Source organism: Stegodyphus dumicola, chromosome 10 (assembly GCF_044657685.1).
Source record: "Stegodyphus dumicola isolate Sdum_Otavi_A_Nest chromosome 10, ASM4465768v1".
Lineage (NCBI taxonomy): Eukaryota > Metazoa > Arthropoda > Arachnida > Araneae > Eresidae > Stegodyphus > Stegodyphus dumicola.
The window spans coordinates 168,576,877-168,593,505 of NC_140777.1; the positions used below are offsets into that span (position 1 = coordinate 168,576,877).

General features: G+C 35.8%; 1 protein-coding gene across 1 annotated transcript in view; it reads left to right on the top strand.

Moving 5' to 3' along the window:
- LOC118203533 (uncharacterized) overlaps window positions 1-12,846 on the top strand; it is a 28,248-nt gene extending 15,402 nt beyond the window's left edge. The window contains exons 3-4 of the mRNA XM_035375816.2: window positions 915-1,042; window positions 12,244-12,846. Coding sequence (XP_035231707.2) covers window positions 915-1,042; window positions 12,244-12,367 — 252 coding nt within the window. The 3' untranslated portion in view covers window positions 12,368-12,846. The remainder of the gene's footprint in view (window positions 1-914; window positions 1,043-12,243) is intronic.
- The last annotated feature ends 3,783 nt before the right edge of the window (window positions 12,847-16,629 follow it).

Genomic DNA, 16,629 nt, shown 5'->3' on the forward strand with positions numbered 1-16,629 from the left:
TCATGAATTCTTCCTTTATGATATTATAATAAAACATCTGAACAAATAAATATGTATACCAATTAAAAAGAAAACTATTTCAGAAAAACTAACCAAAGAAATTAATTTACACTCAGTAATGCGCACCCAGTTCGTAACGTTTTAAACGCACGGCATTTTAAAAAAAATCGGCTTTGACCACGCCGAGCTCCTTGGAGTAAACAAGCTGCGCGTGAATCTGCGCAAATGATCAGGGAGGAATCGGGAGGAAACTAGTATCTGAGGGGCTAGACGCTTGTGACAGTTGCTTGAACCCCCCTTCTCCAAAGTCTACTTAACCAACTCACGTGCATTAATTAGCACATGTTCCTGCTTCACCTTTGTCGGTGCGGTGTAAATCACCTTAATTTTTTATTCTTCCCAACGCCTTAGGGCATATCTCCAACAGAGACGGTTAAAGTAGCAGAGGCTACTAAATGCCGCCTAACCATTCACTCGATTTCGATTTCAATTTCAGTTCGTGGTAGTTACGTCGTTTGTTTAGAAAACTGCTCTTGTTGACTGTAGCGAATTCGCGGATTAGCTTTCTTTAGTTGTTTTGAATTAAGTTCTATTGAACGTTTGAGTAGTTAAAAGATAACTACTGTGAGATTTGTAATACTGCACAAATATTTTAGGAAATTTAAGCATATTTGTTGTGATAATAATAAATTTTTGTCCATTTTTCTTCGGACTTGTGCATTCATTTCGTAACCAACCCGTACGCAAGCAACAATATTTAATCACGGCTACGGACAATTTGTTTCGGTGTACAAGAAGAAAGGACGTGTGCTCTCTTTGGCAGTGTATTTTCTTAGTCTTTAAGCTCTGTTTTTATAAGTAACGTATATTTTTTTAATAATATCCTCCTAATATATTTTTCTTGGATTTTACAGAGAAAATTGGGTGTTGAATGTGACAGCTACCCATGCGCTATTGCACTATACGAAAGATTCACTGTGCCTTCAGATACCTCAACTGAAGAAACAATGCAAATAAAGAGAATAACACAAATTACGGCAGCGTAAGTGCATATAAAAAGCATAATAAGCGTAGATTAAAGTTGTAGTTTTTTCACTCAGTAGGTTATGCGGTATTTTTTTATTTTTGAATCTATTAATCATGCAATTAATAATGAAAAAATTTATCTTCAGATATAATAAATCAAAATTATAGTTCGTCCTTTATGAAGCATTGAAAATATATCCCTTTTGGTTGATATTGGTAAATAAACTATTAATTAATATGTTTGAGCCTTGACGACTCAGTTGGACTTTACCTGCAGGAGAACTACACAGAAACTTCAGCTGTAGAAATGATTTAGTCATATCCTGGTCTTGGACTGTGTAGAATCATTAGGTTATTTTCAGCAGGAAATATGAAAATTGTCCAACCTCGCTGGTACTCGAACTTGGACCTCTCGAATACGCGCCGAGTGTGCTACCATTACACCATGAAGGCATGCTGGAAAGAGGAAGAGAATACCTTATATATTCCCTATATTAAAGAGCGACTGGGAATTGGGAGACCCGATTGCCAAACCCTGGTGGTGAAGAATCATCATCCTCCACCATTTAGTTCGGGCGCCACTGCACAGACATTAGTTACTTAGAAGGAAGAGACCTGAAAAGTAATCAATGCTCTCCCCGGGACTCGAACCTGGCCCTCTCTAGAATACGCGCTGACTGTGCTACCGTTACACCATAGAGGCATGCAGAAAGGAGAGAAACAATACCTTATAATAGTATTAAACTTAGCTCCAACTAAGCGCTCTCCAATTTTCATTACAAGCCTTCTAAAATATGTTACTCCTAAACCAAACTTAACAGTTATTGTTTTTATTGTTAACGTAATCTTTAATATCACATTGCACTCAATTCCTTAACTCCGAATTTCACATCTTGAGCACTGACCCAACTAAATCTAAATGGCCTTGACATGATAGCTTTCTCCAAAGTAATTTAACGAAATGAAAGTGAAAGGATGGCAAATTATCATTGGTCTTAAATTTAATTCTTTTAGATGAAGTTACATTTTAATTTAGTCCATTTGCAGCATAGATCGAACGCAACTGTCTCCATTTTTAGCAAATACAATTGAGTGGAAGTCAGACATAAAGAACTAAACACAGTATTGGTTAAACCAGCAGAAAAAATGACATGAGTGGCTACGGCGCAGAATTCGGAAAAGCTCAGATTCAGGGGAAAAAAGTAAAATAATATATAAATAAACAATTAAAAATAAGAATAATGAATTTTAGACGTAAAATATCTTCTATAAACCTTTAATAATATATACACTGCAGGCCACCGTAAATGCAACACCCTGAAGGAACCATGCAATTAACATGAAATTTGCAACATGCATTAGCGGAGGTGAAATATGGAAATGAATAGAATTTCAGCACAGATGCACATCAGGCACGCCTGTGGCGCCATTTAAAAGCGCTATTTAAGGCTTGGAATTTTCGACGATTTCAAGCTCGGAAATTATGTTTTTCTTGTGGTTTTTTTCAAAAATAAAAATAAAAATAAAAATAAAAAAAAAAAAAAAACTGTCAGTTATGCCTCGTAGTAATCGTTTGATCAAATATCCGAGTTCGGCAGAGGAAGGATAGAGCGGCCTACCGAGAGTGTGGATTATCTTTCAGGGAAATCGGTAGTCGTATTGGACGAAACCGAACAACTGTAATGCGTATATATGACCGCTGGATGCAGGAGGATACGACGGACCGACGTGTTCGATCGCATCCGCCTCAGTGCACCACTTCACGTGATGACAGGCACATTGTGCGCATGGCAGTGACGGATCTCTAAGTCACATCACGAACCATAGTACAGCCCATTCAGTCTGTAACGCATCATCCAGTGTCTGCGCGTACCATTCGACGCCGTTTACAGCAGAATGGTCTGTCCGCAGGACGTCCATTGCTTCGTCTACCCTTGACGCAGAACCACAGACGTCTCCGGCGCCAATGGCACGATGAAAGAAGGATGTGGACGGCAGAATGGAATGAAATTGTCTTTACTGACGAGTCACGCTTCTGTCTGCAACACTACGATGGTCGGATTCCAGTCTGGAGACACCGTGGAGAGAAGATGCTGAACAGCTGCGATATGCACCGCCACACTGGTTATGCACCGAGTATTATGGTATGGGGCGGTACTGTATATCACTCTCGCACTCCTCTAATACGCATTGCCGGTAATTTAAACAGCCAGCGCTACATCTCCGAGGTGTTTGAGCCAGTTGTCCTTCCGTACCTTCACGGCTTGCCCACAGCCATATATCAACAGGATAATGCGCGACCACACGTGGCACGCATTATCCAAGAGTTCTTCGTCAATTGCCAGATTGAATTGCTTCTCTGGCCGGCTCGCTCTCCGGATCTTTCGCCGATAGAAAACATGTGGTCCATGGTTGCTGAACGATTGACCCAGATTACATCCCAAGATGCCACACCAGATCAATTTTGGCAACGTGTGGAAGCTGCTTGGTCTACCGTACCCCAAGAACACATCCAAAGTCTCTTTGAATCAATGCCGAGGCGTGTGGCAGCGGTGATCTCCAACAATGACGGCTACTCTGGCTACTGATTCTGAAAGGAACCCCACTTCACAGAAGTCTATAAATTTAATCACTTGATACTTGGTCAACATGTTATCTACTAAATAAATTTTGTTGTGATATCTCTTGACTTTCTTGGTATTGTAATTTGGGTGGCCAGCAGTGTAATATTTATACTATTAATTTTAAATATTGCAAATAAATGTCATCATACTGACTATAGAATCTGATAATATATACTGTAGTAGCGCATTGTGTGTATGATCTTTGTACATGTACTGTATGTTCTACAGTGTACACGTATTGTAGAACCTACAGTATGCGTAAATGTAGATGCACAGTGTACGCATATTCCATACATGTACACTGCGAAAAAAAAAAAGAAATTGGTACAGTTTTACGAGTATATCTCCCGTTCTACTGGGCCGATTGACGAAATTCAGATTGCTTTATTCACGCCTCGGAAGCGCGACTTAGGATATATATTAGATTTATATACAGCATTGTTCTAATTTAGGTATTTTGACACAAAATCTTTCTGAAATGCCATGCCAATTCGTTTCCGTATTTCGATTCTACGACTCAAATTATGCCTGAATATTAAATTCTGTAAAATTTGGTGCGAAATTTACGGAGAAATTCAAAAATTTATATTGGGGCATTTCTTTCAGTTTGCGGTCAATAATAATTCACTTCGCGAGCTTCTTAATCTATAGCAGCGGTTCTCAACCTTTTGAATAACGCGTACCATATTGAAACAAAAACTGAAAACCTTTAGTACCACCACTGCAAAAAACTACTACCTCCACCACTCTTGAACAAAGCTCCGATCGCATATAAATTTAGAAAAAACCTCAATCAGGATGTTGGGGTTTTAATTTTTGAATTTAATATTTAAAAATACTTTGCTTCTTTGCGTACCACCTACTTTTCTCTTGCGAATCGCCAATGGTACCCGTAACACCGGTGAAGAAGCCCTGATCTATAGTAACCTATCATCGTTCATTATTTTAAATAATTTTTTTAACAAAGTGCGTAAACCACATTTGGCGTTATTATCCCTTATAACAAATATTCCAAATTTCAAAACGTGCCAGTATGTAAATTCAGTATGTAAATGCCAGTATGTAAATATGATAAATATCCTAAGAAAATTTGAGTAAAAAAATCTAATGTTTTGCAGATAGATATGCTTAGAAGTACATCTAAGACGATGGTACACATTTTATAGGTTAGAATTCAGAATTTTTTCCAAAAAAATTATAAAAATTATTTAAAACTCAAATTTTAAAAATAAATAATAAAAAAATGGACGAATTTGAACCAACCTAAATTTCGAATTCTCGGAGAAGAAATCAAGTAAGTTTAATGGAAAAAGAGATATATCCAATTCAATTAACTTTGTGGAGCTAAAATTGTGACAGCTAATTTTTGAAAAACTACTCGTGCGATTTTTAAAAAACTTCGCAGTTTGGCATAATTTGAGTTGTAGACTCGAAATATGGAAAACAATTGGCATGTCATTTCAGAAAAAGTCCAATTTTGTGTCAAAATACCTAAATTAGAACAATGCTATATATAAATCTAATACATATCCTAAGTTGCGCTTTCAAGACATGAAAAACATGAGTTGAATTCGGCAATCGGCTCAGTAGAACGGGAGATATAGAAATGTACCACTTTTTTTTCCGCAGTGTACGTAACCATACATGCATAGTGTACATGTATTACATACATGTGCAGTACACATGCATATTCTTAATTACAATATCAGTTTGAAACTATAGCTTCTCTTGAAATAAGTAAACAAGTTTCATTTATTGTATTATTTATTTCACATTTTTAATCAGAATTCAAAATAGCAAAGATGAAGTATTAACATACACTGGTGTGCAAAAATTAAGGACGAAGTCGAAAAATTAGCATATCAGCTTGTAAGGATCTTAAGTTTTACTAACGTTTATTTTATTTTAAATCTTTACTATCACTTCTTATTTTCTACTTCCGGCCAGAATTATAAGCGTTAAGGTTTTTATGCAAAGTTTGTCTGGCGAACGCCAAGTATTTAAGTTGTGGCTTTTTGCCAAGCGAGAGAGAGGAAGCAGTGAGTCGAAGCAGGCCGCTTACCTTAGAAGTTACGCAGTTGCTGTTTGCCTTCCAGGCCAGAGGTTTTAATCCTCTTGATAAATTGTAAACGTATTGTAGTGTTCACAGATCTCTGTACTACATACGCTTCCTGTTATTATAAGGCCAATCTTCCACGTTTATTATTCTAAAGTTAAATTAGAGTTTAGTTTTATTTTTATACATTTAAGTTTTGACCCCAAGTAGCGGGTCGGTGTATTCCGAAGTACGGAAGTCATTGTAAATAGAGAAAAATAAAGGGTTTTGTATACCCTTCTTGTGTATCCTGTTTACTTCCCACAGTTTTGAACATAGCTTTAGTAAGCTCTCTGTTCCGAGTCAGGTCCTTGCATGTTCCCGAAGAAGGTTAGAAGGAACATTGAACCTGATAAGCTGAACGAAGAGGCAGAGCGGACAGAAAGACCAATCAGGAGATTAAGTAAGGTGATGTACGGTAGCACATGCGCAGATATGCAGGTAGACGTAATGGGGGAGTGTCTGAGAAGTATAAAGCATGTTGTCGGTGTAAGATCAGTATTTCTGGCAAAGCGATTGCACGCCATATAGCAGTTAAAATCACACCGAGTTGCTGCCTCAGCGAGAAATGGCGAATAATCAATCTGTTAGACGACATCTGGATGCTTTTACCCGAGGTCGAATCATTGGGAAGTTGGAGGAAGGCCGCAGTGTGACAAGTGGGGCTGCAGAGTTCGGAATTGCTCACAGCATCGATTCACGACTTTGGAGACAATTTCAAACTACAGGAACAGCTATCCGGGGGTTTAGTAGTGGTCGTCCACGAGGAACCACACCCACAGATGACCGGTATATTGCCTTACAGGCCAGAAGAAACAGGCGGCAGACAGCGGGAGAAATCGCTAGACACACGACACAGGCGACTGGACGACCGATATCGCGTTTTACCGTGGCCAGAAGACTGCACGGTGGTGGTCTATTTGCACGACGCCCTGTACGGTGTGTACCTCTAACGCCTGCCCATCGGAGAAGGCGTTCTCTGTGGTGCCGGGAACACCGGAATTGGAGAGACAATGAATGGGGACGAGTACTCTTTACAGATGAGAGCAGATTGAGTCTGAGTAGCGATTCTCATCGCATACTCATCTGGAGAGAGCGGGGAAGCCGCAACCATCCCTCGAACATCATTGAAAGGGACAGGTATAGAGGTGGCGGTGTTCTCGTTTGGGAAGGCATCATGCTTGGTAGTTGTACAGACCTTCACATCTTCGACGAGGTTCAGTCAACGGGACCCGTTATTGTAACGAGATTCTTCTTCCATATGTGCGCCTTTTTAGAGGCGCTATGGGCCCGAAGTTCCTTTTCGTGGACGACAATGCACCATGTCATCGCACAGTAGCTGCCGAACAGCTCTTAGAGAGTGAGGATATTGAACGTATGGATTGGCCGGCACGATCTCCGGATCTCAATCCCATCGAGCATGTATGGGATTTTTTAGGCAGACGCTTGGCAGCTCGTACCTTACCAGCAGTAACGATTCCGGAGCTTCGATTGGCGCTGCAAGACGAATGGGCAGCCTCACATCTTATTGACCTCTTATTGACACCCTCATTCTCAGGATGGGCAGACGCTGTGAAACCTGCCTAGCAGTTTGGGGAGATCATATCCCCTATTAAAGACCGGATGTTTCTTGCTGGACACAGGGATCACAGGATCACACAGGGATGTTTCGGCCTTCAGTCGCATTGCGCTCCATGCTACTTTTTTAATAAAGTTTCTTTTTATCCCCCTGATTTCTCTTTTAGTAAGTGTTGCTTACATTACTGATGTCCTTACGTATTGGGGATCTTACGGAATTAAATGTGTTGATTTGGAAAGCTTTCGTACAAAGTTATATTGAATAAACCGTGTCGCCCTTAATTTTTGCACACCAGTGTAAGTCGTAATTTAAGAAAAGAAAATTAGAAAAAAGCAGGAAATGTTAGAACAGTAATATGTACTGCATAATAAACTTTAAGCTAGGCAAAGTAATCATGCTCCAAGAAGTTATTTAATATTAACAAGCTTTCTTATGCGCTTACCGTTCGATGCAATATGCAAATGATTAAATTTTGGTTGCCGATGAATGGCAAGATTGAATTAAAGAGCATTTGGATGATGTTAATATTTTTCCGTTGTGTATCTTTCCGTTGTGTATCTTCCGTTGTGTTGCCTTTTCTTTCGAGGTGACCCATGCTTACCATTTCAACAGTATGAAAACAGGCTTTCAAGCGGCTATGTTGCTCATCAACTTCGCGGAATCTGAAGAATAGGAATGAATTAGCACTCTCCATGTGATGGACCAATAGCGACGCAGGAAATTACATCTTTCCCTTCTACGTCTTAACATTATGTGAGAATTCTTTCTCAGAATTCTCTGCCAACACATCTCAATGTTATGGTAAAAACGTCAAGCCACTCCTCCATGAGTTACACACAGGATCAGGCTTTTAGCGCCTTTTTTCCATGTGCTTCGCACCTAAGCCTTCAACTGTATACAATTCTCAATCCCGGGCGAGTCTATTGATTATATTCTTCTTTGGTAAACAGTTCTCTATCCAGCCAGTTTACCAGGTCTGTCCTCAGTAGAGTAAGCTTGAGGTCCGATGAGTAAGCCTCCATGCAACTCTACTGTTCGAGGAAGTTTGACAACAAACACAGCAGGACATCATCCTCCAACTTTACGAGTCAATTCCAAGCACGATAACTGCTTCCATAAGGATCAGAGGTGGGCAAACGAAGTGTTCGCTATATGTAACCCTATATCCTGTATAAAACATTCAATTCCTTTGAAAGTTTAATGATTTTTCTTTCCATATATACCGAACTTCTTGCTATTGAGATAATCTTTCTTAGAAGAATTTTGTTTTTCTTAGAATGTTTTACGCATGGCAACATTAGTAAATACAAAGAAAAAAGTGGAAGATCTGGATAGATGTATAAACGAAGAAAAAGTGGGAAAGAAAAGAATAAAATGAAAGACGAACAAAAGAAAAAAATTAATTCTTATACCTAGCGACAGCAATAACAAGAACAGCATCTGTCAGTAAAAAAAAAAAGGAAGTACACTATGTTAGAATGTTTAGTTTACTTGAAATAATTACACATTTTCTTCTTCGTCTACTAGCCGTTGGAGCGCTTTGAAATATAAATAAAGAAGAGGTAACACTTCACATTTAAGAGGCAATGTGAACCTTAAATGTGAAGTGTTACCTCTTTTTAACGTTCTGGTTATATTTAAATTTCATTATTATTTCAGTATTATTCACATGCAATATAAGCAATCCGAAATCAATGCAATGAAATACGAAGTGCTTTATTTCAAAACTCTTAAGATGAATCGCAAATCCTTTCATTCGAGCAAAAGCAAAACATGATGGGGAGGAAAAAAAAAAAAAAATCCAAAGGGGCGTTTTTTTAACGTTTTATGTGTTACATTTATTTATTAAATATCATGTTCTCCGCACGAAAACCATAAAATTCAGTTTAACAGCAATATTATAAAATACTAATTTAAAAAGAGCATGTCTTTAGAATTTCCTCGCTCGCTCGAGATAAAAATGTTTTTTCGCTACAGACTTGCCATTCTCGCTTTGAAATCGTCGAATTTGTTAATCGAAAATTCCTTAAAGTTTTACAAAATATGAAATAGGTAATAAAACAAATTCCAAATTCCATATTTGGGCTTTCAGATGCCCATATTCGAGTGTATGACTACGTTATTCACAATTGGATGTCTCTAGGTACCTTTGATTTTTTACAATGCGAGAAATGTACATACATTCATCCAGATTCTTCATTATTTATTTTTTTAATATAATGCATGGCACTAATATTTGGTAGCAAAAATTTGAAAGGTGAAACACCGTTTTATAATGGACGACGAAAAAGGCTGAAACGAAATTTATAGCCCTTCCGAGCAAATTACCCCCTTTCGGCTAAAAGTTCCAATTTATTCTAATGATTTTGATTTCTGAATAAAATGCTGACAAATATGAAAGCCTCCGACAAATACATATAAGATCCCAGTCGTAATTTATGATCTGTATCAATATCGTGCAACGTTTATTGCAATACATACGTGGTTTTATTTAAAATGAGGTATTGGCAATATCTGACATCAGGTTTTACGTTATAATTTCGAAAAACACCTAGGAAAAGACAGCTTTTAGATGAAAATCAAACAGATCAATTTAACTGCTGAAGCAGAACTTAATATAGTCTATGTTATTCATGATATATATATAGAAAAGAAACAGAATTTTAAGCAATTTTTCAGCATCGGAAGCTTTAATGAACGTGTGGGATTTTAGAAATAAAATAAAAATGTTTACTTCAGTGGTAGGGGTAGAAACGATGAGCCGATATAATTTATTTTACCAGCAAGACACCAAAATTTATCAACAGCTGGGAACATGCACTAATTCATAAAAAATGAAAGCATTACCATTCTTATAAGATCGAATTATTATTACTTTAACTATGCCTCTGAATAATGCAAGAGGAATGAGATATTTCTCTGCTTTAAACTGAGATAAAATTATGCAAGAAATTCAAAAAGCCACAGGTCATTAGCAATGATTAGCTATAGAAAAAAATATTCTTGTGGGACAGATTGCGAAGATATTGTAAGCTAGTTTCCTTAAATGGAAATCTGGAAAAGAAATGTTTAAAATTTTAATAAGTATAATTCTGTGTACTTTCTGTTACACCAGAAAATGTTTAGTTACATAATTATTATTATATTGTACTATTTATTATTAATTAAAGTTTTAAATTTCATTATTTAAAAATTTAATTAATAGAAATTTATGTTGTAAATCATTGGGCTCAAGTTTAAAGTTTTCTTAAGGCCAATAGACGTTTAATCGAGCATTGATTTGATAGGAACGAATTCTACTAGGCTGCCCAGACGGTATCGTGTTTAGGGGAGGCCTGACTGCTATACTGAAGGGCCCGGGTTGCACATTTCGTAAGTGCAAAGTGCACATCTGTATCGCCACGGAGGGAGGGGCTTCTAGAATGACCAGTGGGCTTCTAGTAATACTTCTATAATTTCACATGAACTTTGCCGGGCTTTAAACAAGATGGTTGAAAATGTTTTGCCACGCAATTTCCTGTACAAAATTATTAAAGCATAGTGGATTTCTTGTGAAAATTTTCAGTGCGATGTTAGATCAAATATAATTCTAATTATATATGTAAATAACAGGAGTTTTAGCATTTTTTATTGCAGTCTGTATGAAAAAGATGTTCTATAATAGTAACCAATGCACAGTTTTATTAAAAATGAACTTTTCTAATTTGCATTTAGAGTGCTAAATTTCACATTAATAAGTATTCACTGCTAAATGTATTCTCTGCGCAAGAAATACTCTTCAAACAGAATGAATTTATCTTATTCACAGCGGATATATTTAATTTATACATATATAACTTTTAATGATAACAACAGGTGTTATCAGGTCATTCGCAATATGTATGAACTTCACACTTTCAAATGTTATATAAGTGATATGTTACACTTTCAAAATCAAAGGACTGCAAGCATATGCATTCAATTATTCTTAGCTCAGTTAAAAAAAATATACGCTTGAATTCACTTAATCTAAGTAAATGCATAATATTCGAGGTTTATTCGGACTCGGTTTCTCGATATAAACAGCAAACATTAATCCAAATATTAGTGAGTAATAAGTTTCGTTAAAGTGAAAAGTTGACGATTAAGTAAATTTATAAAAGAAAGCATTACAAGATTTTCTACTAAAATGATAGCAGCATTTAGATGCCCTATATTTTGAACTGCAAAATAAATGCAAAAAGAGCATAAGGAATACAACATGCTTATATATGAAGGCCACACTGATATGCACAATTTCAAAAATTCTGTGCCACATGAGTGATAGAATCTCATTAGTCCATGTTTGAGGCCCCTCCCTCAGTGGCGATACTGATGTGCACTTGTGAATCCTGCACCCGGGTTCGAGTCCTAGAGAAAGCATGGATGAAAATTGCCTGTCCCTTCATAGGAAGCAACGGTGGCCGCCTATTAGCTGCCTCCACAATAAAATGGTCACCACTTCTGGCCTTAGGAGTGGCCAACGCCGTTATAGGCAAGTGCCCGCCATTGCGAAAAAAATTCTGTTGAAGTGCGGATAAGTACTGCGTCACCTCTGTATGAAAGTGCGAACTTCGCTTTAGCTGACTTAATTTCATGTAGCAAGAAATTTGATTGTGTTAAACCGGAATCGTTAGGGACGAGTCGAATGTATGTTATCTCTTACCTTTGTAATTAATGATTTTTTCTTTAAATTTAAAAGTAACCCAATAAGAGTTGAAAAATAAGCTGTGCTATCACAACAGTGTTGACTCTTAAAGAAAGAAAGAGTGAAAAAGAATGAAATGAGTAAATCTGACACTTCATAAAATAATTTTATGTTTGACATTTTCTTTTCTTTTCAGGAAACTAACATTTTCGTTATTTTCTTCACTATATCTTTCATATTTTTATATTTTTAGTTGCGACTGTAAAAATGGCACAGCATGTACACTGAAGGAACATCAACGGAAGAGTCAGGACAACGTAAACGTGTATTACTATAGTTGCCAACCTCTAGAGAGATACTGTAACCTTAAAGGGTGAACTATCGGAGGAGAAATAATTTACTAAACAGCGTTACAAACTTTTCAGAAGCAGAGACTCCATCCTGTTCTTTATTAGTGTTAATGAATAATGATGTTCATAATGTTCTTTATGAATGTTAGTACTGTTGTTTATGAATAATAAAAAAAAAAAAAACTAATGAAAACTGAACCTTGTAGGGTTCCTCACTTTATGGAAGGTTATTTTAATTTTATTAACACTTTTGATTTTGAGTTAAACTTCTGTCCTATCAAATCTTTAACTTCAACTAACTACTTCCGGCCAGAACGTAGTTTTAGGATCACGTCTGAATACTTAATGGGAAGGAGCGGTATTTAAACCGCGAAGTTCTTCGGTCTTGGAGAGAGAGAGATCTGATTTTCAGATAGCACGCGTCCGCCTTTTCAGGCTACTCTCTCTCTAAGACCGAAGAACTTCGCGGTTTAAATACCGCTCCTTCCCATTAAGTATTCAGACGTGATCCTAAAACTACGTTCTGGCCGGAAGTAGTAAGTTGAAGTTAAAGATTTGATAGGACAAAAGTTTAACTCAAAATTAACACTGTTCATAAAATTAAAATAACCTAACAACCTCTAAAAAGTTATTCACACTTCTTAATGTTTAATTAAATCTATTTTCAATTACCGGAAATCTTGTGCACATAACTTTTATGATTGAATTTTAATAAATTATCTTGTTCAACTAGGCTGTGTTTCTTAAGTAATTTCTACAGCTTAAAGTCTTTAAAAACAAAAAATGTGAATTCCGCTTTTCACATGTAATTTTTGTTTTTAATCTGCATATTAAAACTCTTTATTGAACAAAATTTCTTTTAAACGGTTAATTTCTTCTAACTAAAACCACACCTAGTTCCTTAGTGCACACAAACACAGTTATCAACTTTTCTTCTTTATATATATAATATTTTAAAGCGTAGTCGTGATGACTGAGTGGAAAAGGCAGAAATAAGATGTTGTCAAAACTAAGTTTGGCGAATCACCATCTTTATTTGTAGGCACATCAGAATCATTTCTTTATAGGCAATAGAAGATTTCAGCAGCGTCTTGCCAGGATGAAAGCTTAAGTGAAAAGTGTCGCAGCAACCCAGAGGAAAAAAGAAGCGAGTCAAAAGTTTCATTTCGAGTTAAAAAAGTTTTGGTTTACAATTTAGTGATTGGGCGAGAGGTAGCTGCATTAAGAGTTGCGTAAGATTGCATGATTAATTTGAATTACGCAGCTTATACTTATAGCGCTATTCTTAAGATAGATAGAGGAAGTTCCCAGATTAAATAAAAAATAAAAGAGATTATAGCCAACTAAAATTAGAAGCTTGCTTTTTTTTTTATTTTATTTTATTTTTTTTATTATTATTATTTTTTTTTTTTATGTTATACATCCAACCCCTTCTTTAAAGAGAAAAAAGGCGGAGAGATAGAGAAGACTGTTTGAGAGAAAAAGCATTAGAGCAGCAAACTACGAGAGGTACCATTTTAAAAATACAAAACGTAAAATTAACTTTTGAAAAATTAAAAAATGATATTCGTGAAATTTTGAATTCAATAATAATTTAAGCACTAATACACATTTTAGAATCCTATTAAGATTTGAGTCCAATCTGTAAAAAGTTCTTGTTTCTGGAAAATTTACATCACAATTTTGATACTTCAGGGAATACCCATTAATTATTAGGAATGATCATAAATCTTAAAAATTTTACACCATACAACTTTTCACATTTATAAATAATATTTTATCATTTGTAATAGTATTATAGAAATTATGGTTTATAATTTTATTATTACATTTGACAATTTTCTTATTTTACATAAACTTTAAGACCCCACAGTTTTCTCCTAGTACACACATATCCAGCTATTTAGGCATATCCCTTTAACGAACTCACGCATTAAATTTTCATGAGTGATTAAGGGTTGCTTTGGCAGTTGCTTATAAAGGTCTCCGCTCCTTCTTTAAAAGCAACTGGCCTTTTTGAACTGCATTATACATTCCATTATATTAAAAAAAAAAATCACACTCCATTATATGAAAAAATAAAAATCATATATAAAAAAATTAAATAAAGTGGGAGCCTTCAAAATTTATATTATGTGAGGAGGGTAAAAGGAACAATTATGCAGAGGTAAAACGAGCCTCTGTTTCTAAACCAGTACTCCCTCAACATACTTTATATTTAACATACAATTATTGATAATTATAACATTCATTTACCTTAATTCCAAACAAATTTTAATACAGTTTACTCCTAATAGAGGTTCGAATCCCGCGAACGGGTTGACTGCATGGGTGTTTTCGTGGTTTTCCCCATGTGTAACGTGTACACGAGCCAGTTTCCCTTAGAAAGTCCTCCACGAAGGCATCCCTCCCCTTAGGCAGATAACCGTAGTGTGCTTTGCCATAATTAAATACACCACACCACCTAATGAAATTCTCATATAATTTTTTTTTTTTACGATTATTCAATTTCTTAAATCTTTGGTGTCTCTACACTAATTTTAACAATATTCTCCCATTTAATTAATATTTCATTTATATTTCATATATGCATACTTCTCAAAATAATTAGAAAATTCGTGGAATTCAAATTTTGAAACAATGATCTTATTTACAAAAAAATCCCAAAATTCTTATCTTGTTAACAAAATAATTCCAAAATTCTTAACATTAATTCAAAATTTTCAAGAAAACCTACACTTACTAATAACAATAAAACTGAATAATCTTCCCTGAAAGAGATTCACCCTGATTCTGTGCGATTTGAAGAGAAACTGTCAATTTCTTTAGAACCGGAATCCTCATCGAGAGAAAATTAGAGACTGAAGAGTTTCTTTATGAAGTTCTGTCCACAGAACAGATTGTTCAACAAATAGTTGATTGCGCATATGCGAAATAAATACTGTAGTACAGATTTCTCCTAATGTTACACGAATTCTTTTCAAGTGTAACGTTTCCCTTCTCTAAAGAACACTTGGTCACCCACCCTAAAAGAAGGAACAGAGAACCCTCACAAGCGCATGGCCCCAGGCACCACCCCAAGCTCTTATTGGACACGGCTTCTGATGTCATGCAGTGACGAAAAGAATTCTCCGCGGTATTATTGTGCTCCAAAAGCTTGAGTCCAAGGTCATTTTAGCGCTGAAACAGGCGAAGTGCTGGCCGACGATAGAATAATTTGCCATATTTGGGAAAAAATTACAAAAATAAAAAGCAGCTTCAGAAATATATTGTTAATATACATAGTATTAGAAAAAACGTGCAAATCGATGTGCAGGCGATAACCGTTTAGCAGTATTTTTGTCATTAGATGAATATCGTTTGACAATAAACATTTTTACTTCCTTGTACGAAGTAAAAAGGAAGTATTGTAATCGCGAAAAGCTTCGGGCAGCATATTTCAACGAAAATATCCACTTTGACCGCTTTCGAATGGAATTTAACGATGTTTTTGCGTGATATCTGTACGTAAGGACAGAATAAAAGACTGTTTTCCTCCAAAAAAAAAAAAAAAAAAAACTAAAAAACTGCTTTAAAATGAATTCTGAAAAGAATTTTTCTTGGCGTCTGTACGAACGTATGTACGTACGTGCGTACGAAAGTACGTACGTATCTCGCATAACTCAAAAACGAGTAACCTCAGAACGTTGAAATTCTGTATATAAGACTACTATAACATGTAGATGTGCACCTCGTATTTTGGTTTCTATCGACCGCGCCAAACGTATATAAATATATTTATAAATATATCCACTCTGTTACCCGGCTCAGTGATCTCAGTTTCTTTACTCTTATATGTTTGTAAATTGTACATTTTTTGCTTTAAAAATGATTGAATTATGTTGTTTTTATCTTCCGGTTAAGGGTTTTATGCCTTTAGTAAATCTGTATATATATTTTTAGAATTATCAACAATTTTAAAATTGTTTAAGTGCCGCTAAGCCTAATTTGATGGCGGCCATTGATGTTTACATTTGAAACAGGAGACTAGTGGATTTGTTGCCAATCTAGAGAAACTTAGCTTCGCAACAACAAAGATAACGCATTCATTTATTATTGCCAATTAAATCATGCTTAAACCTTTCTTGAATTTTTTCGAGGAAATAAGCGTTTAAGATTTACTTCGTAATTTTTTATAGAGATATTTTGAGTTTTTATGTATTTTTGCCCTGTCGCGAAGTGAGAACTGAATTAATTGAATGAGAAACACTCAATCGTCTGTGAAAATATTTTTTGTTTTTGTTTTTTGT